Source organism: Alosa sapidissima, chromosome 14 (assembly GCF_018492685.1).
Source record: "Alosa sapidissima isolate fAloSap1 chromosome 14, fAloSap1.pri, whole genome shotgun sequence".
Lineage (NCBI taxonomy): Eukaryota > Metazoa > Chordata > Actinopteri > Clupeiformes > Clupeidae > Alosa > Alosa sapidissima.
In genome coordinates, this window is record NC_055970.1 from 31694038 (window position 1) to 31719939 (window position 25902).

General features: G+C 41.3%; 1 protein-coding gene across 2 annotated transcripts in view; it reads left to right on the plus strand.

The window, feature by feature from the left end:
• The window catches only part of pkd1l2b (polycystic kidney disease 1 like 2b), a 28566-nt gene extending 3110 nt beyond the window's left edge, over positions 1–25456 (plus strand). The window contains exons 1-41 of one of the 2 annotated variants that reach the window (XM_042061822.1): positions 1945–2845; positions 4217–4375; positions 4461–4649; positions 5376–5486; positions 5803–5950; positions 8887–9116; positions 9203–9613; positions 9707–9828; positions 9950–10082; positions 10191–10380; positions 10609–10717; positions 11238–11367; positions 11466–11807; positions 12002–12147; positions 13562–13741; positions 14163–14300; positions 14740–14895; positions 14986–15110; positions 15373–15496; positions 15701–15832; positions 16015–16240; positions 16350–16540; positions 16845–17075; positions 17347–17448; positions 17628–17806; positions 18136–18282; positions 19308–19507; positions 19637–19887; positions 20018–20207; positions 21380–21858; positions 21944–22040; positions 22141–22281; positions 22365–22550; positions 22752–23079; positions 23225–23358; positions 23472–23599; positions 23716–23876; positions 23958–24168; positions 24358–24459; positions 24554–24685; positions 24805–25456. In XM_042061822.1, the coding sequence (XP_041917756.1) occupies positions 2524–2845; positions 4217–4375; positions 4461–4649; positions 5376–5486; positions 5803–5950; positions 8887–9116; positions 9203–9613; positions 9707–9828; positions 9950–10082; positions 10191–10380; positions 10609–10717; positions 11238–11367; positions 11466–11807; positions 12002–12147; positions 13562–13741; positions 14163–14300; positions 14740–14895; positions 14986–15110; positions 15373–15496; positions 15701–15832; positions 16015–16240; positions 16350–16540; positions 16845–17075; positions 17347–17448; positions 17628–17806; positions 18136–18282; positions 19308–19507; positions 19637–19887; positions 20018–20207; positions 21380–21858; positions 21944–22040; positions 22141–22281; positions 22365–22550; positions 22752–23079; positions 23225–23358; positions 23472–23599; positions 23716–23876; positions 23958–24168; positions 24358–24459; positions 24554–24685; positions 24805–24942 (7551 nt within the window). In that variant the 5' untranslated portion in view covers positions 1945–2523 and the 3' untranslated portion in view covers positions 24943–25456. Of the gene's footprint in view, positions 1–1944; positions 2846–4216; positions 4376–4460; positions 4650–5375; positions 5487–5802; positions 5951–8886; positions 9117–9202; positions 9614–9706; positions 9829–9949; positions 10083–10190; positions 10381–10608; positions 10718–11237; positions 11368–11465; positions 11808–12001; positions 12148–13561; positions 13742–14162; positions 14301–14739; positions 14896–14985; positions 15111–15372; positions 15497–15700; positions 15833–16014; positions 16241–16349; positions 16541–16844; positions 17076–17346; positions 17449–17627; positions 17807–18135; positions 18283–19307; positions 19508–19636; positions 19888–20017; positions 20208–21379; positions 21859–21943; positions 22041–22140; positions 22282–22364; positions 22551–22751; positions 23080–23224; positions 23359–23471; positions 23600–23715; positions 23877–23957; positions 24169–24357; positions 24460–24553; positions 24686–24804 lie in introns of those variants that run through there. The other variant, XM_042061823.1, reaches the window with a different exon arrangement.
• The last annotated feature ends 446 nt before the right edge of the window (positions 25457–25902 follow it).

A 25902-nucleotide genomic window follows, 5' to 3' on the forward strand; every position in this document is an offset into this window, starting at 1 on the left:
CGAGAAGTAGTCGTTTGTCCACTAGATGGCGCATCGTTGCAGTGAGACGTAATTTTGTTGGAAGTTAAAAGTGGGTTGGAAAAAACAATGGACGCTTCATACAAGGACTGTAATTTACCGCAGCGAACATCTAATAAGGATAGGACGATGTTCACATGAAGTGTAATTCCCATTTCTTCTTGAAGCCGAAATAAATCTGAGGATGTTTATCGGACATGCTTGGTTTTTACTGCAGGTACGTTAATCTTGTAATATCAATAAGGACCTAGGTAATGTTACCGTTAGCGTTGGTTGAGTGATGGAGGCATTTGATTTATTGCATTTGTAGAAAACTATAAATGCGGTTATACCAAGCAAATGTATAGCAGCACTGTTTGTATCTTTCGACTGTCATTTATTGCACGTGCTACAAAATCATTCTGTGCAATGGAAGATTTACCAACGTTACACCGGTCTGATACAGTTTTGCCTATACATGCGTGAGACTGAGACGCCTGTTTATTTTGTTTTAAGTGCGTGCAGGGTGTGAGAGGGGAATCGATGTGCTTTGATTACAGCTTGGTAGTTGTAGTCTGTGAAATTAAAAAGCACGTGTGTGTGAAGTATCCAAACAATGACACCTTCATTTCATTATGGCTGCTTTAGCAAAACACCTTAAGCTACTGTGTAGTGGGTCCCATTTAGAAGTGGCTACTTCATTCGCGCTTTCCTTGACTCATGGAGCTGCGTGAATGTTATTACAACTTTTCGCCACGATATGACAGTTTAAGTCTGCTTGATACTGTAAGGCGTAAACCATTGGTTTCCAAAGGAGATTTTATTTGTGTCGCCAGCATAGCCTATTGACAATTTATGTTGTAAATAGGCCTACCTTATAATCCTACCTGTAGCTTAGGGAAGCTAACAGCTTTCTATTAGGATCTAGTTTGTTAGTTACCGTTTTGTCATAACTCCCTGATGCATTTTTGCATTTAGAATAGCCAGAGCGTGTATATCTCAATCGGAAAATTAAACAATATCGGGTGCCTATGGACTAGGCTGGGTGAACCCAGCCTGATCTGCCCGCTATTTATTTTTTGATTTCTTAAAAGATTGAGCTTGGTCTGATGAAAGCCAGACTAGCCATGGACCTCAGTTAAACAATGCAAGGGAACATGAATCAGCCTATATTTGCACTAACAATAACGGACAAAAGCCCGTTAAAATGTGTATGAACAGTCTAGCGACGCATTTCATCAAGGCCCATTTGGACATGTCAGTTATTTGCACCACTGGTTAGATGTAAAACAGCATTTCGTTTCAGACTAGGCTACTGTTACTTAATTTGTGCATTAACAATAACGTTTCAGACTACTGTTACTTAATTTGTGCATTGACAATAAAGTATTACATGAACTAAAGATGACTAAAATCTTATGTAGAAGAAGAAACATTCACAAAAAATCCATCCATCCAAAAATGACCTTTGTTTTTGATAGCTGTTGAAAACGGCATGGAACTGACAGAGATGTTTTTGTTTCAAAATACATAAAAAAATAAAAAAATAAATAAATAAATAACATTATGCTGATACCTTTTGCTTTTCCCAAATACAATGTAGCCTACAGGTGTAAGTGACCTTTCATCAATCCAGTTGCAATGGATGAACTGTGATGAACTGCCCTACTTGTGATTGTTTAGAGATTTTAAAGGTTTTATAACAATGCTACATCTTCTTTGGCTATTCTACAATCTATTCACCTTTTCAGCACCAGTAGGCTACTTTCTGTGCAGCCGCACACACACACTCAGGCATGCCAAACAAGCATACACAAAAGTTTCAAGAGTGGGGGATGGAGTAAAATATGGAGACAAATTGAAGTATGATTTATTTTCGCGGAACAGATGTACAGGACTGAGCGGCGGTCATATTTTGTACCGCTATGCGGTACATCTAGTTTTTACTAATTCTGGCATATTTACATGGTGTTTTTTACACAATATTCATTAATATGCATGGTCCCCTATCAAATAAACCAATAAATAAATAAATAAATAAATAAATAAAACAGCCTTTCAGCACAAAAAATCCTCTCATGCAACTAGCTAAAAGTATGTCTCTGGATAACCTGGATAACATAAACACTAAAGTCTACATAAACACTAAAGATAATTCACAAGAAAAAAAACTGTTGCTGCTCAAAATGCAGTACACAGAAATAGCATCTCACCAATGAATGGCCAACTTCACAAAGCTTATCTTCCAAAGCAGACAGTGGTCCTGATACCTCACTATCCACCCTCTGGGATTACAGATTGGCCTGCAGTTATTTACCCATGGGCCTTTTACAGCATGTTCACTACAGGCCATTGTTCACAGTAACACCACAATGGACGCCTCACAAAGCAACCAAACAGCCAGTTCGCTGTGTGCGAACAGGTCATTTTATGGGCCTGGAGTGATATGAAGGAAACTGACGTCAGCATGCTTTAAATGTGCAGAGCTTTAAGGCTGCCTGCACCAGTTCACAGGTAGTGGCAAAGATGGTTAAAGGTGTCCTTGCAGAGGTGGTTCTGCTAGCGATTTTACACATAGCCGCAACGCGTGGTCAAGACCCCACAGAGGCGCTGGGCTGTCCAGAGCACCAGGAGCCTTTTGACGGCTCCTGCTATGAGTTTGTGGCGCAGCAGCGCGCCTTCCAGAACGCCCAGCGCTGGTGCGAACGAGGCGGAGGGCACCTGGCGTTTATTCTGAACGATGAGACCCAGCAGTTCCTCCAGCGGCACATCCAGCCCCAGCAGGACTGGTGGATAGGGCTGGCCCCGGCGTCCAGCAACCTCACCCTGGACTCAGCTGCGGCAGAGGGTAATACCAAGGCTGTGAGGGGTTTTAAGCTGATTGCCCTGATTTGACAAGTTGTTTTAGTATTCATCTCAATTTGTGTTTTTAATATTGAATAAAGTGTATAGGCACAAGCATGAACATTACATTACATTACATTACATTATATTACATTTGGCTGACGCTTTTTAACCAAAGCGACTAACAACATGGTAAACAGTAAGTTTTAGAACAATTCTCACAATTTTAGGACAGTTTAAAAAAAAACATTAGAGTACAGTAAGAGTAAGTGCGTCGGTGAGTGCTGTTTTTAACAGTTACTTGTCAGTTTAAAAAGGCTGGTGAGTGCTAGGATCAGTAAGACTTGTTGTAAGTGTTGCTATGAGAGTAGATGTTCTCTAAAGAGCTGGGTCTTTAGAGAACATACTGTAATAAGGAATTCTTACTGTATTTTTTACTTGCCCATAATAGTACAAGCTGTTCCCTCGTGTTGTGTGCTTTCTATTTCTGTCTTTTCTTTAGAACAATGTTTCCAGCGTTTTTTGCAATCATTTCTTCTAAAGAAATTTAGAGGAACAACAGGAATAACTGCTTAGGTTAACAGCATTCTGCATTATGCTAAGCTTAACCACATCTTTGTTTACCAAGATTAACATTACAAATATCTTTACATTTTCCAGATCAAATTCTCTGATTTGGTTGGATAAACTTATATTTCTTAAATATGTTACTAGACCACTTGTAGGAGAAAATGTTTAATGCATGATTTTCTGTAGTGGGTGACCAAAAACAATCTGTGAACTTTACATCTGCTTTGTTTTCCATTTGTCTGTCAAATGATGCTGGACATGTGGTCACTGGACTAGGCAACCAACCAGGACTAGGCTGCTTTTAAAATCAATGTTATCGTTCCCTTCAGCTGGCGTCCAGATGAACGCCTGACAGCCATCCTCGAAACAGTGCCCTCTGTCTATCTCTGATTAGCAGCTGTCTGTTCACAAACAATATCGTCTCTTAATGTGTTTACCCTCATGTCTCTGAAATAGGTCCAAGTATAGTGTTGTGGCTAACACAGCAGCTGCTTTATCTTCTGCACAAAAGAGAAACATTATCACTCAGACCATTGCAGGGCCTCTATTGTTCCATTTATGGGTTTTCCTCCTGTGTTTTGTTTGAGTAATTTAGACCCTGCTGGGGTGAAGCTGCATTTTACGGTATATTTGTTCTGTGATGTTGGAAATGTATTGTTCTGATATAAACAGCTTCATTACTGTGGACCTGTTCTGATAATTACATTAAGGGTAGAGTTAAAGGAAATATTTGGAAATATTAAATGAAGAAGCATGTTTGGGAAAGTTTATTTTTTCTAATATTAATGATATTATTTTCTCATAGGAACACTCTCCTGGCTCGATGGCTCTGATGTTAGTTACTCTAACTGGGCGAGTGAACCCTCAATAGGAGCCAGGTGTGGTTACATCCTCCAGGGCTCTGGCTTTCAATGGGAGGCCACAGACAACTGCACCCAAGAGATGCACTTCGCCTGTGAATTTGGTGAGCCTTTTTTCCCCGTTCTCTGTGTGAGGTGTGTACAGGCCTGTGAGATAAGAACCGTCTTAGTAACACTCTTTCTCCCCAGAAACTGGGAAATCTATGGCTTGTGCAAACTACAATGCAACACTTCAGTGTGGCTCTGGGCAGGTGATAGAGGTGGACGACAGCTTCTTTGGGAGGAAGACGATACACTACTGCCAGGGGTTCACCTCTTCCTCGATCACGTCCTCACAAGAGGAGTGCAGCTGGGTGGATGTAGTACATTTAGTAGAAGGTATGATCTTCAACACATCTCTAGACCGCTATGCTTCATATACTGTAGGCTTACATTTACACATTCTAAATGTGTAAAATGCACAGAACACATATATGGAAATATGTTCAATAATATTATGATAACTGTTTAATAAATGATAAATGTGTAGATTTAACATGATTTTCCAGAGAAACATAGCTTGCAGCTGTAAGAAATGTGGAACATTTTTTTAAATACTATATACTGGCACAATAGGAATCACTGTGACAGTGCTGCGGCCTATTGTGTCTTGCTTTGTGTCCGAGATACAAAATCTCTGTATGAAGACTACTATGTGCAAACAGCAGTTCAATTAGACGCTCTCTGTATAGAATCAAAATATGAAAAGGGCTATGAGCTAGCATAATGTTTGTGTGGTCACTGATAGTTGAACCACAAAAGGATCTCTGTCCTGTAACAGGCTCTGATGACTGAGATAAATAGAGCTTGAACATAATCAAGTCAATATTTAATGAGGCTCCCAGAAATAACTCTGTGTTCACAGAGGAGACCTACGAGCTACAGGGATGAATAGTCAACACTGTATGTATGGGCTCCTCTTTATAAAGTACAGTGATTATTGTGAATCCAATGCTTGGCACAGGGATACGTTCCGTTGAAAAGAGAGCCTTGCAAAAGGAGAGGTGAGGGTAGACCAAATGTCCTGAACAAATAGTAATACAAAGATGGCTATTTGATTTCAAGGGCAGTGTCACGGACTGCAGGCCTGCCAAGCTCTGGCAGATGCATCATCCTTTGGAGAACCATGCCCTGGTCTTGGAAGCTACTTGTCTGTGGAATATCATTGTAAAGATGGTAGGAGGTCTCTGTCTTAATTGATTGATTGTTTATGCTTTCCAATATTGTCCATATTAATAGATACATAAAATATGATGGCTGATGGTAGTGGTAGCAGTAAAACTGTGCACTGTAAAACTGACTGACTGTAAGACTGTCACACTAAATGAATGGATCAATATTCAGAATGAAATGAGTGATTATACAGCCACTGTCAACACTAAGTCTCAGGGAACTCTATAATAAGACTCTTGCTGTAAATGCCAAATGTCAAAAATCTGTGGCAAGAGGCTCTTTTATCTGCAACACATTCATAATTGTTCTTTACATGTAGGTCTTCACCTGCTCATGGGCAAGTTGGCTGCTGTCTTTGACAACGTCACAATCCAGGTGAAGTGGCTTTTGCACCCGTTCCAGGGTAACCTGACATGCACACTCATTGCAGGGGATGGCCACATCATTGACCCCTACATTCCTGATGAGTGAGTCCAAATGCACATCTCTACCTTACACTGTACATTGATTGCAGTTGTGCACACTGCCACTATATATAGACTACACCCATATTCACTAAGAAGGTTGATAATTTACCTTGAAAGTAGTAGAGGTGATGATAAGGACAGAGATGAGGCAATGGATATAAGGTATAATAGCGTTGGCATTGGCATTAGGCATGAAGGCCTACGTTGGAGGGAGAAAATGGGGAAAGCATTGATCCCTGGGGATCAATAAAGTATCTATCTATCTATCTATCTATCTAAAGTAGACTGAGATGGGATTCTTTCTGATTGAAAAGAGGGATAGAACATGGAACACAAGCCTGCATTCTGAGCTTCTGAGGAGAAGGCGTAGCGGCATGTAAAGCACTCAAGGATTAAAGTTCTCCGTCGTAGGACGGATTTCCGTCAATTTGATTTTAGAAATGTCATATTTGAGATCGATGCAGATCCGATGAGAAAAAAAATAGGAGGGGGGGAGAGACTATCACCTTTGCTTTTCCTTTTTTAAGGCAACTACAAATATTAGGTCCGATGAATTAATGTGTGTGATGGTAAATGTTTAAAGACCTAATAGTGTTCTTGAGAACATTCTGTGCCTCAATCAGTGACCGCTCAAGAAGATAGCCTACGTCAGCCATGAGTTTCGCTTAATGTTGTAGCTACACACTTGTCTCGGGCGTTTGCTTAAAAAAAAAGAACACGTATGGAGGACTATAACAGTCTAAAAGTTGGATTATAGTGACACATTAGAGACAGCTGATGAGGTTGGCCAATCCGTTTAACTTTTTTGGATATGATATTGTGAGCTCTATGTGCGAATTCGGAGAAGAAGCGCTGTGTTCTTTCCGTGCATCAATGTAGACAATTTCTTACTATCGCGAACTCTTGTCAGGGGAGGTCATTCATTTTGGGTGTCACCTATGACTTGAACAGATAGCCTGCTATGCCACCCGATGTAGGCTACTATTATTGTTACAGTTTTTAATCAATGCAACTAACATTATGTGTAAAGCAACGCAATATAAACCGTAGCCTATGCAATTTATTATCCCGTCTGTTATGACATGTACAACAATGTTTTTCACAATTTGCGACGAAAGGTTTTGACTGAGCGTGTTAGCATAAAAAATATATATATATATCACTGTCATCATCGCGAACTGTTGAGTAAGGGGGTCAGTCTGTTTGTGACGCACAGACAGCCTTGTAGCCTATTTAGCTTAGGCCTCACTTTTAACGACAGTAGGTTGTGAGTGTATGTTGAAAAAATAACCATACAATTAAAATAGTCAACTTAAAACTTTGCTATAAAATATTATTAATTTATAGCACAAAACCATAACCAGTAGGCCTACCAGAACCTCGCATATTAGCGTCATGATTTGTGTGCGTCTATTTGGCAAGGCCACTAGCTGTCATGGATGCGTTGTTGCTAAAGGAAGGCAAGGCATGTGTCAAAAGTTAAAAAATAAATGGAGATGGGCAGCTGTTGGAAACGGGGGAGAACTAACAAGCCATGGTGTAAAGAAATTAAAGTGCCAGGGGTTTGCTTTTGCGCGGTTCGCTGCAAGAAAATTGTTTATGGATGCAATAGGAAAACGTTTTAGCACGCCACCAATCAGAAGACCGCCATAAGGTTAACGTTTGTGCACTTCAGGACATCTTCCCTGCCTGGTGCAACTAGCCACCACGACAGAGGTAGGCTACGTTTATCTATGGCTGACCGTTTTTACGTTTAGAAAGTAGGCTACGCATGTTCTTTCATAGCGCAACCTGTCGCAACCTCTTGTCAACCTTATACAATCTGTTGCTGAAGACAAAAGCACCGTCTCCAGATTGTCGTTATCAAATGCGCAGACCTCCTGCATGAGCACACACAAACTGAGAGACTGCTCATTGGAAAACTGAGTTGTCTGTAAAACTCAAAATTACCATGTTTTCATTAAATGCGGATGAGGCAACAAATGGAAATATGAACAATATCTAGAATGTTCTGATTCGTTACTTTGATGAGGAAATGGGAAGTCTTGCAAACTTGATTTTATAGATTTTACTTGGTGTTGAATTGCATATTAACAAGAAAAAAATCTCCCCTTTAAACACTTTTGGCCTGAAGTAATTAAATAAGAGTGTGTTAAAGCCTTTCTACAATATTGCTGCAGTAGAAAAGAACAGCAATGGCTAATCAGCAATGGTCAGGGATGGTACTAAAATATATTTTTGTTCATCAGGAAAACTCAATCTCAATCAAGAACACTCAATTCGCCTTATTCACATGGCGGCCATTGGCGGCTAAAACGAGGCTACAGGGTACACAAACCATAGGATTGTTATGTTCTATGCATTCACCTGTAGGTGGCATTAATTATATAGTAAGTGTACCCTGTAGCCTCGTTTTGGTTTAAACAATGGCCGCCATGTGAATAAGGCGAATACTCCCTTTACTTTGCTGTTTGCATCTTTTTGTACATTAAAAACCAATAGGTCGCGACCGCAAAAGGGGTGCTATCACTATAGGTAGATATGAACAACGTATGACTTATGGCCTGAAAAAAGTTCAGTCAAACGATTTTTTTTCACTTTAATCCCTGAGCACTATGAGTTTTTTTTTTTTTTTTACTTTTTCCAGTCGCATACCACATGGTATGTTCTACTAGTTTGACAGTGATTGCTGTGTTCACATTGCATGTTTGACTGCTCACACTGCAAGACAGCCGACAAAAATGGCATGCCAGAAATCCAGTTGTATCACACCGGACCTTGAAAGCTGATTGTTACGTCTTCTCATCGTGTGTCTTGAGTGCTCAAACGACATGAGAAATCGGACAGGAATTCAGGAATCAGACTGTTTTGGTCAAAATAATCGCCCAGTTTCTGCTTGGCATAAGTGAGGTTTAGTCAGTCTCTCCTTTTGTTAGGTCACAGGCCAGTGTGGTGCATCAGTACAGCTATCCAGGGGTCTTCACTGTCGGGGTGGAGTGCACCACCAGTGAGTGGCACGTCACTGCACAGAAGACCATCACCATCCAGGAGCCACTTGGGGAATATGGAGTGGTCAAGTGCTACAGCATGGGCCAGCCAATGAACAGCACAAACTGCAAAGCCTTTGCTAACAACCCTCTTACAATCCAGGTCAAACTGGACGCAGGTAACCAAATTTTTCCACGTGAAGTACACAAGAGAAAATAGTTATAGATTTGACAACGATGAACAACACACAATTCGTTTTTACAGGAAGCAATGTCACCTACAAAGTTCAGAGAGACGGCACATTGTTGGCCTCGTCGTCCGCTGCTGTGGGCATAGTCCCTCACAACATCACCCTGGGTCCAGAGGAGGTGCAGAGCCTGGGTCCAGGCTGTCATCGGCTGACTCTGCTGGCCTCTAACAACGTCACGGCTGCTGACCCCTCCACAGCGCTGGAGGTGTGTGTATTGGATCCGGTGCAGGGGCTGCAGGCGTCCGTGTCCACCCAGGCCAGGCCGTGCCCCGAGGCGTATCTCCACATCACCGTCTCTCTGGACTACGGGGCCCCCGCGCAGCTGCTCTTCCAGATATCTGACAGTGACAACAACACCGTCCAGGAGACGAGAGAAGTGGACAGTGGCAGTCTTCAGGTTTTCAACATCTCAACAACCGTCCAAGGTTTCCACGCCTTTGAAATTTGATTTCCATCACAAAGTAATCCATCACAGAATGAGTCGTCATGAAATGTATGTTGTATATGTTTGATTTTAGGAATGATACAAGTGAAGGTCAAAGCATGGAATGCATTCTCAGCCACAGATCAGGATGCAGGAAATACAACAGTGCTTTGCCTCCCTGAGATAGAACTACTGTCAAATGATGCTCAAAATTCAGTAGGTTTTTGTCTCAATGACGTATACAGTTATTGAGCCCTTACTTGTTTCCCTGTAACTCTCTTGCCAATACTACTGGACTAACCCTGATCTAAACATCTCGCATTACATTTATACCTAGACAGAGGAGCATCTGAGAATTCCAAGAGCCAGTGTTAATATCCAGATGGACCCTAATAAGCCCAACATTGGTGACCCAAGCGTCGAGCTTGAGATCAATGGACATGGAAATTCAGATTTACACTGGGAATGCAGTAAGTCTAACATTTATAGTTCACAAATGTACATTGTTGTATGTTGACAGGCAGCACGTCGGTAACAATTTAATTTGGATTTTTTTTTTTCATTTTTCTGCCTTTCAGTTGGGAATTGTATATGTTCTGACACCTCTAATGAGAAGAAAATTGTGATTCCTAAGAAATGCCTACAAAAACCTTTTGAATATGTGGTATACTCTCTGACTGTTACAAAGAAGACAGGAAATAAAGAAGTGTCGACGGCAACCAAATGTGTAACCCTTACTCCAAGGAGAGAAATAACTGTCATAATACAGTGAGAATCTATTTTGGTTCAATGATAATATTTTTGCAGTATTCAGGAGTCAAAGTACACCATATTGCTGGATGTCATATTGCTGGATGTACTCCAGTATTATAGTTTTAGTTTCATTGTCACATAGGATACATCAGTACCTTAATATGTGAAGAAATACCAATTCAGATTCTGAATTTACCTTTCTAAATCATTTCTACCTCAGACAATAAGCAATGTCTTTTTCAGCTGTCAGGACTGTAACTCTATCAACATTCTAAATGACCTCAACCTAAAAGTGGATTGTCCAGGTTGTCAGACAATAGTGTGGTTAATTGAGGACACATCTCCAGTCCCTGTAAGTATGTTCATTTATACATTAACATTCAAAAGTAGTGGATAGTAGTAGATAGTGATATGGCCTCCCTGGGCAGATTTAATTAATATGTCACTTGTGGGGGGAGTAATTAGTTAGGTACTAACTATACTACATTTGCCGTTCTGTCTGCTTGCAATACATATTCTGTCTCAGTAATTTTTGTAGCTTAGACAAAGTGACAAGAAAAAGTATAACATAGAAAAAAACACTAAAATCTAACATTACAATACATCTCATTCAACACTTGAAGTGCACCAACAAAAAGGACATTTAGCACACAAAAAAAACATTCAATCCTCACACACATTACACCTTTTAAAGAGTCTTACAATATGTCCAACCGACACACTAATGCTGACAAAAATAGAAATATAACTGTCTAGAATCATTTTCAATCTAAGACTCCATATTGATTGAAAGAAGTTGGGGAATGATTTGAAAATAATGACGAATTATGTTTTTTGTTGTTGAATTTGATGTATTTGTTGTTTCCTTCCAGGCTGCCCTCAGCTCCTGTTACAGCAATGGTGAAAAGCGATTCCGAGAGGTAGCGAACTCAGTCAGCTCATGGGCAGTCCCAGCAGCGACCCTTCAGAGTGCACAGCAGCTCATCACAGTCATTGTTTATGGTAATTGTCTTGTGCTGGGGTCACACACTGTGTGCATGAATCTAATAGTCTCTGTATGTTACTCACTGGTTGCTCTTCATCTACTATATTCACTATAGGCACAAAAGATACAGGAGGTGGTAACATAGAGTCCGGTTATAGTGAATTTGGCATTACATTACCTACACCCGGTGCCTCAAGTGTGACCACACCCTCAACTGTGACCGCAGCCTCAACTGTGACCACACCCTCAAGTGTGACCATAGCCTCAAGTGTGACCACATCAGCCTCTGTTACATCGTCAGCCTCTCCCGGGACAACTGCAAGTCCACCCAGTGTCCTGTCATGCTGGACAAACCGCACTGCTGGAGATGTTCTTTCTCCATTTACCTTCACTTGCAGTGTAACCCAGTCCTTCTGTAGCCTTGCACCTTGCACCTACTGCCTCAACACTGCCAGTGGTAAGAAACTAATTTTGGTGGCATTGTCAATGTCAACGTTTTGACAAGTTTCTGTGAGTAAGGTAAGGTGGGGATCGCTTGGAATGCAAGGTGTCATGATTTGTTTATTTTTATTCTTCTATCTTCATCAACATGTACATTTTGTTATCTCTTTTACATCTTATCTTATCAAATGTTGTAATTGTTTTTCACAGGCAATTACCTTTATTGTGGTAATAACCCTAGCGAGAGGTCACTCTTTCTGCCACTAGGAGACAGGAGTAATGACTACACCCTAACTGTGGTTGTAACTTTGCAGAACTCAGCTAGACAAACCTTAAACACCACAATTCTCGTCAAGGTTTGTGATACCTAATAAGATGATTGTACATTCTTTCATTCATTCATTTTGATCAATTAGCTGCTCAAAAACGATATAGAATGCAAATGGAATGGTAGCATGTTATCAGCAGCCACTAGAAAATGTGTTTGAATATTGTTCACCATTGTGCCCAACACTCTTCTGAGAAGATGTGATACAGGGCTTGGAAAATAGCACAGCAAATAGCAACACAACATACACTGTAGGCCAAAATGTGCAGCTCAAATAGGATCTGTCATTTAGATCCATCTGTCTTCTGTATACGTAGGCCTACACAGTAAAATGTGTAAAATCTGAAGTGTTCAATTACAATATTCTTTAAGAATTCATTATAACAGTGGGCCCTATCTTGGCGATCTAAAACCCGGTCAGTAGCGAAAAGCTTAAATGCATTTAGGGGTGTGTCCAGTCCACATTCGGGTAGTTTTGTTATCAAACGTTGGGCGCTTGGCACAAAAAAGTTGGTCTTATGTTTCTTAATCAGTCATCATGGGTGTGTTTTGGGGCATAACATCCTTTAAACCAATGAGAATGACATCTGTCATTCCCTTTAACAGCAAGCAGTGCGACTTCAAACAGCGCATTGGTATTTTGATGGTCACCGGCGCATTTGAAGGAATCTGCTTGCACACAAGACCATTTGGAACAGGTATTTCACTAAACCATGCTTAACTAAAACCTGTTTGTGACTAGAAGAGTATAGGCTACACGTATCTGCCCTCGTCTATTATTTGAGCTCATAGGTAATATGAAACTAACTTCACTGTCAATGACAAAACAGTTATACACAGTTAATTACTTTCACTATTAACTGACAATGGGTTAACCATCAAAAACATAGCCTGAAAAAGAGCAACACTTACTCCAATAATGTTCGAATGACTGAATAAAAAACCTAAGGACATTTATCCTGCAGAGGAGCTGCTGCTTACATCTTGAGACAGTGCATCTTCAGCTGTGCCTCATGTGCGCCTTTCGCTATAGACCAGGTTTTTCTTGGTCAGTGGCGTAATGATTTTTAGAGGGTGTAAGATAGCGATTTTTAGATCATGCGCCAGACCACACCTTATGCCGTTAACTGCCACACCCCTGGGCACATTGTTTAATGAAGAGCATGGCGATTTATTGAGTTTAAAATAGGAATAAGCTTTGCGCTGTGATAAGATCGACAAGATAGAGCCCTGTAAGTGTTAAACACTGTAAGGCCACTTTTGATCTGGGAAGAGTAACAAGCTCTACTGAACTCTTGTCAGAGAAGTTTTACCACTTAAACTCAAAATAGTGTTAACAGACACTGTCCAATTTGTGTATTATATTCACCTTAACACTGATGAAGCTATAAAATCACAATAGGTTGATGTCCACATTACATACCTTTGTGTCTATCATCTAGGTGAGGGACTCTGTTTCGGAGTCCTCTGTGCAGGATCTCCAGAACCTGGTGTCAAATCAGGTGGCAGAGTTACAGAGCCAAGGCCAGTTTACAGGGGCAGCCTTAGCTCAGATGTACCAAACCGTGTCCAGTGCATTGAATGGAGGCTACAATGACGAGGACAAGAGTGCAAGAAAAGAGGTACCAGTGTCCATCATTGAATGCTATGTGTCCAATTCTGCAGGAGAAAAAAACGGCACTCTTCAGTTAACTTGCAGTGTATTCAATACAGATTAGGCACAAAGTGGCATTACAAGTCTGGCTGGTCCTCAAGCTAAAATTAGTGGATATTTGAACAACACAGAGCATACATTTCTTTGACATTACATCAAAACTCTTTCTTTCACATTCTGTTATTATTTCTAGATAATTTTTTTATATTTTAAACTAAAAACACTACACATAGTTCTTCTAATTAAAAATGAGCACAATTGTTTATCCAAATAAATTTCATATGACATATAATGGGGATTATTGAGATGCTTGTAAGTAGCCTATGGTAACGCCTGCAAGATGCTGAGACATGAAGTCCAGTTCATGATTAGTATTGTTTTCCTTTCAGCTCAGAGAGCAGATGGTCACCAATATGTTTGTAGCAATAGAGAGTGTCCCCATGGGGAGCCCAGAGGAGGTGCAGGCAGTCGCCAGTGCTGTGGCCGAACTTACTAAGCAGGATGATGAGCTGACCACAGACACACAGGTACAGGACGACTTCTGGATGTTTGTATTGTACTGTGCCCTATTTGTCAAGGAAAGATTATCTCTGTCACATAAGGCTTGCAGTACAGTTTGAGTAGGAGTGGCCACCCACACATGGACAGATCTGTAGTTTTACGGGCCCCAGGAAGTGAGAATCCTGGACCTGCATACTGGAATCAAAGGGGTGAGAAGGGGTTTGAGGAATCCAGTGTGGTCATTTCAATCAAGGGGATTGTGGTCCCATTGCAACTGCTGTGGCTATAATTGTCCATAGTAGCAACAGCCTTTGGCTTAACCAGTGGGAACAGCAGTGGCAGTAACATATGGAATTGCAACTAGATTAGATAGATAGAGAGAGAGAGAGAGAGAGAGATTGTATTAATCCTGAATTTACACATATAAATATAAAACAGTAATATGTTTTGTTCCCTTCTGGACAGATTCAGGCAAGCAGTATTTTGTCAAAGCTCAGCAAGTCCCTCAACTCACTTCCACTCCCTGAAAGTAATGTAAATGAGAAGATGTTGGAAGCATCCAAGCCTCTCATTGAAGCTGCTAGTAACATCATTGTGGTCTCAGCAGCGACAGATAAACAGGTACTTCTTCACTTCTTCTGCATGACAACCGTGGTTTTAAATCACATTTTGGTGCAGGTACTCACATAATGACTTTAACGTCTTTTCCAGAATGAGATCTCCGAGCACTTACTCAGTGCTGTAGACAACGTCCAGAGTGCCCTTCTGGTTGGGAAAAAGACCAGCCATGGGCCCACAGTCATAACCACTCCTCAGATTAGTTTATATGTCAACAGGTAATAACCAGCTGACTAAGTTGCAGAGTCCTTTTATATGTTATTTCTTTTATGCATAGCTGGACAATCCATATCCTTTTTGGCAGTCACTCAAAATGGTATGTCGTTGACAGAATTAGTATTGCTTGACTACGTTTTTAATTGAAAGATCAATTTAATTTGTATTATCCGATGTGCTGATTATGTCTTTTAGTGATATTTTCTAGTTCAATGTCAAGTTCCTGCGCTCTACAAAAAAATCTAAGACATATTCCTCCTGCAGAATGTCTCCAAAGAACCTTGTGAAGCAGCCATTCACCATTCAGAACTCTAGCTCCAGCTCTGCCAGCTTTGCTTTCCCACCTTTAGGTCTCTCTGTTGTGTCATCAACGCCCGTGGATGTCCGGGTAAGAGCAGGCCCTCAATGTCTGATGAATGGATGCTAATGTATGTTCTCTCTCAATGGTGTGTAAATGCAATAATCTATTATATCATTTTTTACTTTCTCTAATGTAGAGAAATGCCCACCCATACACACACATCATTACACCATCTTCCTCCACACATGCACACACCAGTGGTTGACCACCTTTATATATGTTTCATATCAGATGATGACCTTTGAGACAAACCCATTTTGCTGGAATACAGCGCAGTCCATCAATGGCACAGTGGGGGCTCTGTCTCTCACCCAACAGAATGGCTCCCTTATCCCTGTTGCTAACCTGACAAACGAGATTGAGGTAGACATGCTTACCATTATTTTGTACAGAGTATTTTTAAAAAATGTATTGCAGTGTTAATTTTGACAGCAAATTCTGATTTAGTCTTATTGTAGTATACCAATTACATTTGAAACCCTTTGTGTAGCTAAGGATCTTTAGTTGAGGCCCAATTGTCCATTAACTGATGTGATTTTGTTCAGATTTTCTTGCCGAGGCAATTGGTTGCTGAAGTGAACAGCACCTTTCTGGACCTTGGAAACTTCAGCACCATCGTGATCAATGTGACGTCCCCTAACGTGTCCCTGGTGCTCAAGCTGGACCCCTCAGAAGACGTCTCCTTACATTTGCTAATAGGGTTCCAGGAGTACCCCAACGACACACACTACGAGGCACAAACCTACCTGCCGCATGACAGAGACACACAAGGTTTCCGCATCCTAACTCATTTCTACTTTTTTTTTTAAAAAATGTCAACGAAAAGAAACAAGATAACTGAAGTTACTTTTTTGTTTTTCACTCCACTGATTCTGGGCAGAGGAGAGATACACATGGGTGTTGAGCCCCAGGGATATGACCATAGATGAAGGCGTATACTACCTTCTGGTGAGGCCTGTGGTTGGGGCAGGAGTCAACTCTACAAAAGTCACAGTCTCCATCACGTCCATTGCTGCTCAGTGTGTGTACTGGGATGAACTAAAGCTAAACTGGAGTGACTATGGATGCAGGGTATGTTCATTCACGTTACATTTCTCTACTATTGCAAGAGTAATTGTGTATATGACCCGAAGTTAGTGTCTGAAATCATTTTAGGAATCATTGTAATCAGTGAATGTTTTGTTCAAGCTTGGCTATGTAGAGCCCTTGGGGTGTATTTTTAGATCTTTAGATTGTTAGATGTTACTATAAATGCATTGAACAGTGCAAACTGGCCTTAGTCAGATTTTGATAGCAATCTCTACCACCTAGTGAATTTGACTTGATGCCTCTCTGTATTTCACTCTTTAGCACATACTTGACTCTGTCTTCATAGGTTGGCCCCCTGACTACACCCCTGGTCACACAGTGCTTGTGCAACCACCTGACGTTCTTTGGGAGCTCCTTCTTCGTCATGCCCAACGTGGTGGATGTGAGCCAGACAGCTCAACTTTTCAGCACTTTTGTGAACAATCCGGTGGTGGTGTGCTTTGTTGGTGCTATTTTCCTGGCCTACCTCGTGGTGGTAATATGGGCACGACGGAAGGACATTCAGGACACAGCAAAGGTCTGTCTCTGTAGAATCCACACTAATGTGACATTCTGGTCAGTATTCCAAAAGAACACATATGGCTAAACTATACTTTATTTCATGTTTTTCTTTGATTGGCGTCCACTGAATACTTTTGAATGCTAAATTGAATTGAACTGAATTTCCATTTTACATTTCATATAGATTATCTTTATGAATGCATTTATAAAATGATATTAGAAGATTGATCAACTCACGGTATATGCTGTTTTTTCAGTTTGAAAATGCCTTTTCTGCTGCCTCTTAGGTTAAGATTACTGTGCTAGGTGACAACGACCCCCTGGCAGAGTACAGATACCTGCTCAACATCAGCACTGGGCACCGACGCGGAGCTTCTACATCCTCACAGGTGTGCATTCCTCACTACTATGAAGGCTTATTGGCCATCTCTGGTTGGCATCATTGCACATTCCTGTTGTTGTTTTGGCAAACAAAATTTCTCATTCACTGACAATGGCTGTATGATGCTCTTTATGTCGGGTTACCTCAAAGGTCAAAGTTCATACTGTGTCTTTGGTTCCTGGGCAGGTGACAGTGACTTTGCTGGGCACTGAGGGCGAGAGTGAACCACACCATCTGACTGACCCAGACAAGCCAGTGTTTGAGAGAGGCGGGGTAGACATGTTTTTACTGACCACGCCATTCTCGTTGGGCGAACTGCAGAGTATCAGGCTCTGGCATGACAACTCAGGGAATCACCCTGGCTGGTAACACAGATATGCCCATACACTACCACCAGTCAAGAACTGATCCACTAATTTTATCCTACTTACTGCAATCTTCAAACTAAAGGCTACACATTAATTGGACAAATCAAAACGGTCATCCACACAGCTGAAGTTCATCACAGTTTGCTATGTGCCAGATCTGAGCCTAAGTACATGACACAGAGCTAACTAGAAAGTAACTCACTAAAACTAAACCTAAAAGCTGTTGCATTGCTTAACAGGGAGCATAGTATAACTACACCTGTGTCTGTGACATCCATGTTTCACAGTATCTCTCATACTTGTATGTTCTGTTTTGTGCAAATCAGGTACATTAACAAAGTGATGGTGCAGGACATTGAGACGGGGCAGAAATGGCACTTCCTCTGCAGCTCGTGGCTCGCCATAGACATGGGGGAGTGTGTCCTGGATAAAGTGTTTCCTGTAGCCAGAGAAATGGACTTAAAGAAATTTAGGTAAAACATTCATTTGTTGTGTTTTGTTCGATTACTACAGTGGTCCCCAAACTTTTTCTTCCGAGGGCCAGCTCACTATGCCTGGCTCTAAGAGAGGGCCAGAGACTCGGAGTATATCAGTAACCATAAAATAGCTTAGCGCTGTGAACAAAGGCAGTCTACCTTAGTTGAATATTCCATTACATTTAATCTATAGGCTATTGCAATTTAATACCATTGTTATCTGTGTTTATATTGCCATCATGCCATATCAGTGTAAAATGTAGCTCAAATGAAATAATACTAATAATAGCATTCTCAAAACTATAAGCAGGGAGTCCCAAAAGTATATTTTGAACTCTGAACTTTGCATACACAGCTCAAGTTGTGAACAAGCAATATCCTACAAATAATTTAAAGTTCTCAAACTATGAGTTTTATGAAGTGGTGGCAGAAACATCTGAAATGACCACCATTCTAACTTTCACTCACCTCATTTGACTTTCAACTTTGTGAACTCTGTATGAACATTTGAACGAGTGAATACAAAATATAAATAATTATACCAGAAAGTTCCAGAATTATGACTTGAATAGAAGTTAGTTAGTTATTAACAATTAATTGATACATTTTTAGAATACTTTGAGCACTGATGCAGTCAGCAGAGGCCTCTTACATTGTTTGCAGGTAGGCCTACTATACATTTCATTCCGTTTTCGACGGCAAACGCGAAACAGCGCCAAAACAACCACCAGTGGACAAAAAGAGTATTACATGTGTACTGTTAAGACCCGCCATAGAGAATGAATGGGGGAAATTACGGAGGTTATAGTTTGACGATGTCGTACTCCCGTGCGGGCCGGATCCTATATACCACGGACATGTTTTGGGGGGCCACCTAAAATGTAGTTTGGGGACCACTGGATTACTACAAGAATATTGTCTGTCATGATAAACCCTAATCACCATTTTGTTTTGCAATTCAGGTATGACAAAAAAGCCAGTTAGTCAGTTGATAGTCATTTGTCCTGTCTTTCATTTTGCAGCAATCTGTTCTACATGAAGACAGTGAAAGATTTCCGTGATGGCCACATCTGGTTCTCTGTGGTCAGCCGCCCCGCAAACAGCAACTTCACATGTGTGCAGCGCGTCTCCTGCTGTTTCTCTCTGCTACTATGCACCATGCTGACCAGCATCATGTTCTATGGTGTGCCCACAGATCCTGCTGAGCAGACCATGGACTTGGGTACGTTTCTGCACATTTCACCTTTTACTAACCTACCTGCATGAAAAAAACAGACATCAGTAGCACTCAACTCTGAGGTTAGATGCCTTTTAAAGTCAAACTATTTCTTTGTCTTATTTCCCCACCAAGGTCACATTGAGTTCACTTGGCAGCAAGTGATGATTGGCGTCCAGAGCTCCATCATCATGTTTCCCATCAACCTCCTCATTGTCAGCATCTTCAGAAACACACGCCCGCGGGAGAGGAAGTCCAAGAAGCCTGTAAAGGACAAGAGTAAAGCGGACACCTGCAAACAGGCCAAGAGTGGCCGTGTGTCACCAACCCAGCCGCCCTCCCCTCAGAGCCAGCACAGGGACATAACACCAGAAGCCGTAACCAAGGTACAAAAAACCTACACAGATATTGAATAACCGGATATTCAATTAGATGGTCTTTAACCATCTAATAAGTGGAATGGGTTCCTCAGTTTAATGCTAATAATTACTTACGTGAGATGTCTGTGTCTCCCAGGACATAAGAAGAATAGCACAGTCACTCTCCAAGGTGATGAAGAACCCTCTTCCCAGGATAGATGTGACATCTGGCAAAAACCCTGACATCAACACGCTTCTTTCACTCGTGGAAGACATCATCCGGCAGCAAAACCGTGCAGGGGACATGTTTTACACAGACAGCTCCAAGTTCACGGTCACTTTGGAAGGTTACTAAACCATTGTCTCATTATTTTTATTATTATGCTTTTGTATGAGGTACAAAAACACATGTCACATACAGAGAGTATATGGATGATAGGATGGGGAGAAAATGGGAATATAGTAACACACTATTATCTGATGCAGTGGTCCCCAAACTACGGCCCGCCACCTCATTTTAGGTGGCCCCCCAAAACATGTCCGTGGTATATAGGATCCGGCCCGCACGGGAGTACGACATCGTCAAACTATAACCTCCGTAATTTCCCCCATTCATTCTCTATGGCGGGTCTTAACAGTACACATGTAATACTCTTTTTGTCCACTGGTGGTTGTTTTGGCGCTGTTTCGCGTTTGCCGTCGAAAACGGAATGAAATGTATAGTAGGCCTACCTGCAAACAATGTAAGAGGCCTCTGCTGACTGCATCAGTGCTCAAAGTATTCTAAAAATGTATCAATTAATTGTTAATAACTAACTAACTTCTATTCAAGTCATAATTCTGGAACTTTCTGGTATAATTATTTATATTTTGTATTCACTCGTTCAAATGTTCATACAGAGTTCACAAAGTTGAAAGTCAAATCAGGTGAGTGAAAGTTAGAATGGTGGTCATTTTAGATGTTTCTGCCCCCACTTCATAAAACTCATAGTTTGAGAACTTTAAATTATTTGTAGGATATTGCTTGTTCACAACTTGAGCTGTGTATTCAAAGTTCAGAGTTCAAAATATACTTTTGGGACTCCCTGCTTATAGTTTTGAGAATGCTATTATTAGTATTATTTCATTTGAGCTACATTTTACACTGATATGGCATGATGGCAATATAAACACAGATAACAATGGTATTAAATTGCAATAGCCTATAGATTAAATGTAATGGAATATTCAACTAAGATAGTTTACTGCCTTTGTTCACAGCACTAAGCTATTTATGGTTACTGATATACTCCGAGTCTCTGGCCCTCTCTTAGAGCCAGGCATAGTGAGCTGGCCCTCGGAAGAAAAAGTTTGGGGACCACTGATCTTATGAATGGTAATTGTATCTTGAAGAGGAAATGTAGGATTCCTTGAAATTGCAATTGTAAAGTTGTGTCCCCTGAGACTGGAGCTCTCCCTAGTGGTGATGTTGTGATCCAGCATGCAAGATGACGAAAGTGTAATTCTCTCCCGCTGATAGAGAACCCTTCCTCTGAGAGCCCAAAGAAAACATCCAGTGACGGCCAGAAAGGCAGCCTTCACAGCCAGTACCTCTACCGGCAGCTTCAGCACGTGGAGAAAGATCTGGGCCTGCTGGGGCCCGAGCGCTTCTCCAACCCCGACAGCTACAGCCAGGCCGTGCAGCAGGTCCGGGGCATGAAAGGCCTCCTGGAGCCCCACCTGTCCTCCACCTCCAACGGAGACCACCCCAGCCGCAGCCCCAGCCCCGAGGACAGCGCCGAGGGAGGGGACAGTAGTGGTGGCAAGAGATGCTGTCAGGGAGGCCTGCCCTGGTGGTTCGTGTTCCTGGGCTGGCTTCTGGTGGCGGCGACGAGCGGGGTGTCGGCGTTCTTCACGATGCTGTACGGGTTGAAATACGGGAAAGAGCGCTCTGTCAACTGGCTCATTTCCATGCTGGTGTCCTTCTTTGAAAGCCTTTTTATCACTCAGCCTTTGAAAGTAAGAAACTGTGGAATTCACTTTAAATCGACTGCATTTAATTCAATGGATTTGTATAAGAATACTCATATTCAACACAACACAGGTGCTTGGGTTTGCAGTTTTCTTTGCCCTAGTGCTGAAGAAAGTTGACCAGGAGGAATACGGTGATGTTCCTATTGAGGAATCAGTGTCGAATACAGGTACCGTTATTGCAAAATCCTTTTAGGAATATATAATTGATCAATCATGTGTAAATTATTGAACGCAAATAAAATGAATGCATCCACACATGCTTTAAAGGTGATCCTGATGCCGTACGTATTGCACGGAGAGACAGCACATGCAGTTTCTACCAGCCGCCACCACCTTCAGACATTGAGAGGATGAGAATGAATATGATCAAGGAACAGAAAGTGTTTGCCCTCATCAGAGAGATTCTCAGTAAGTCAGACCTGCCTACTGATCAAACACATTCTTTCCAGCCATGGAAAAGAGAGAACTAACAGTTTTTTTTTCTTACACAGTATACATGGGGTTTATGTGGATGTTACTCTTGGTTGCCTATAGTCAGAGGGATCCAAACGCGTTCTATCTGACCCGGCACATTCAGCAAAGCTTCAGCAGTGGGATCACAGACTCGATGAGCCACAAGGAGGTGTTTACGTGGGCCAACACGTCGCTTCTGAACAACATTTTTGGACAATATCCAGGTATGCAGTTTGTAATATTGCAGTTTTCATATAATGTTTTTTCATTATACACAGAGAAATCAATAACAGGCAAAGTGAAACATAAGCGTAACCCTATTCAACCATATTAAATACATTTTTTAAAGCACAAAATATTTAAATATATTATAAACAATGTGAGCAACACAGTCTGATATACTCATTTGTCTGTATTTACTTCAGGCTTCATAACAGATGGGAATTCCAAACTTATTGGCAACGCCCGCCTTCGCCAGGTGAGGGTGCAGAAAGACTCTTGTCGCATTGCCCGCTCCATGGAACTGTCGGTCACAGACTGCCATGCTCCGTACTCTTGGGAGATAGAGGACAGGGGCTCCTATGGACCAGGCTGGAATCGCACAAGGGATACAAACACCTCCCAGGCTGCTGCCTCCTGGCAATACCTGAGCCAGTCCCGACTCAGAGCTCATCCCATATGGGGCAACGTGGCCCTGTACAGAGGAGGAGGCTTTGTGGTGGAGCTGGGCCCTGACCTGACCAATGCTACAAGGTAAAAACAAGACAAATGAAAAACATACATATATGCAAATCATAAATATAACCAGTACAGAGAGAGGAAGTGAGTGACATTACAGTTTGAGACCACTGAGAGAAGTGTGAAAACGTGTTTGAGAGTCTACTTTTCTAATTCACAGTGCGCTTCAGTACTTGTTTGACAACAGATGGCTGGATGTTTACACTCGTGCTATCTTTGCGGAGTTCACTGTGTACAATGCCAACATCAACCTCTTCTGCATTGCTACACTAATGCTAGAAACAACAGCTGTGGGTAAGGCAGACATCTCATTGATTGAAGCCATTTCATATTTACCGTAGATATGAATGATTAGAGATAAGTACAATTATTCTCCACTGTATAATTACACTCAAATGTCTGCACAGGTGCATTCCAGTACCGTAGTGAGATACAGACTGTCCGTCTCTATCAGTCTACGGGTGGTTTACACATTTTTGTCATGGCCTCTGAGGTCATCTACTTTCTTTTCATTCTCTACTACATGTATGTCCAGGTGAGCAGTTTTCATGAAGTACTTAAGAAGAACTAAAAAAATTAATACCCCAACCTGTTTATTCCTCAGTTGGTATATATTCCTATCTGTAAAGCCGTTATTCTCTCTGCAATCAGGGCAAACTAATGAGGCAGCAGAAGTGGGCTTACTTTAAGACTAAGTGGAACCTTCTTGAGCTGGCCATCATCATCCTCAGCTGGAGTGCACTGAGTGTGTTTATCAAAAGAACATTGCTGGGAAACAGGGACCTGGAATTATATCAAAACAACAAGGACCAGTGAGTGATCACCGTCACATGAACATCTTGGGACTGGATAGTGAACTTAGCGGTTATATTGAAACCTTTTCCCCTCATCAGGTACATCAGTTTCCATGAGACTGCCACAGTGGATGCGGTGCTGGGCTACCTGATCGCCTTCCTGGTTCTCTTGTCCACCATTAAGCTGTGGCACCTCCTGCGGCTCAACCCCAAACTGCACCTTATCACCTCCACCCTGCAAAGGGCCTGGACAGACATCTCAGGCTTCCTGCTGGTCATGACCATCATGTTTCTGGCCTACTCTATTGCTGTAGGTTAAAATCACCCACAGTATGCATGGAACACCTGTGTCCAGCGTAATAACTTTATTATTATGATAGAAGCATATTCATTTATATGTAAATCTGCTTTAATATATGGCTTTATGATTATTGCTTTGGATACACTGTAGATTTCCTGTGTTCCTAACCAATAACTATTCTCTGCATATTTTTTGCAGTGCAACCTAATGTATGGCTGGAAGCTGTCTTCATACAGGACTCTCATTAATGCAGCACAGACTATGGTCAGCCTACAGCTTGGTATCTTCAATTATGAAGAGGTCAGTTCCTGGTAAATTAACTTAAATAAATGCAGATGACTGCAAACTCAATGACTCAACGCTAATGATTCTCTATTTTGCTTTTGAATTCCAGGTGTTAGATTATAACCCAGTTCTTGGTGCATTCCTAATTGGCTCTTGCATCATCTTCATGACCTTTGTGGTGTTGAATCTCTTTATTTCCGTGATCCTGGTGGCATTTAGTGAAGAGCAACTTCACCATAAGGTTACCAAACATTTGACCTTCTGTGTTTAAGAACATGCTCTGAAATATAATAAGAGCTCCCTTATAAGAGTAAGATTTGCAATATTTTAACTCTGTTGTCCTCCACTTATGTTCCTCAGCCATCTGAAGAGGAGGAGATAGTGGACCTGATGCTGATGAAATTCTGCAGTCTGTTTGGGATCAAAATTAAGAAGAAAGGAGAAGCGAGTGGCTCCTTCTCTGCCACTAACAATCCAGCACCATCTGTCATATCGTAAAACTATTGGTTGTCCATTGTTATTTAAGCATGAGTAGAATGTCTGTGTTTTGAGTAATGGTGTATAACATGAAGCAAAATCCAGTCGCTGCTTTTGGTTCTTGTTGAAGTATGTTGCTAACTCGAAACCTAAATATCCTAAGATTCCAAGATTTGGAGAAAGTAGTTGCAATGTGTTAAGGAACATTCTGTGGCTTCCATATGTGAATTATTTTAAACTGTGTAAACATTGTAAACTGTCTACATTATCATTACAAGATCATAGTGAAATTATTGTGAAACTTCCTAGCTATACTAATTAGCACTTGACTGGAACATTGCACACTTTTTGTGGTGTGGAATAAATACATTAGGATAAAAAAAATGATGTGGCATATTTTGATGTAATGTTCCAAGTTCAAACATTATTCTGGTGCAGAATTCCACTGGATATTTCATTTGTGTAAATCTTTATAATGCACAATGAACACACCTGTTGTATCTTTCTTGTTTATGTTTCTAAATAAAGAGACACTGTAGAGCATTTAAGGGGTTTCAAAAAGATATTAATGATGTACTGCCCTATCTGCAAAAGCCTTAGAATCAATTGTTGCACTATACGTTACATGGAGATGGTCCAATGTGCATTCAGGGCTATGAATGTAGATATTAGGCCGACAGACAAGTTTAAGGTGAATAGCCTACCGTCTGGAGTGAAATGCTGTAGCCTTTCAAACTATTGATTTCAAGTTCAATAGTTTAGAGGGTCTTTTAAGGTGTATGAGATGTCAGGGTGTGTCCATTCCTCAATACAAAACCTAAGATTACAACTTCAGATACTTCTAAAATAAATCTTTGTTTACTTGTACTCTCCTGATCCATGTGAAAAAAGGGATAGTGGATGTGATGCTGAAGCTCTTCTGATAGGTCTCACTCCAGACCTGAAAGAGACAGATGAAGTCAGCAGTGTGCAGGGTCCCAT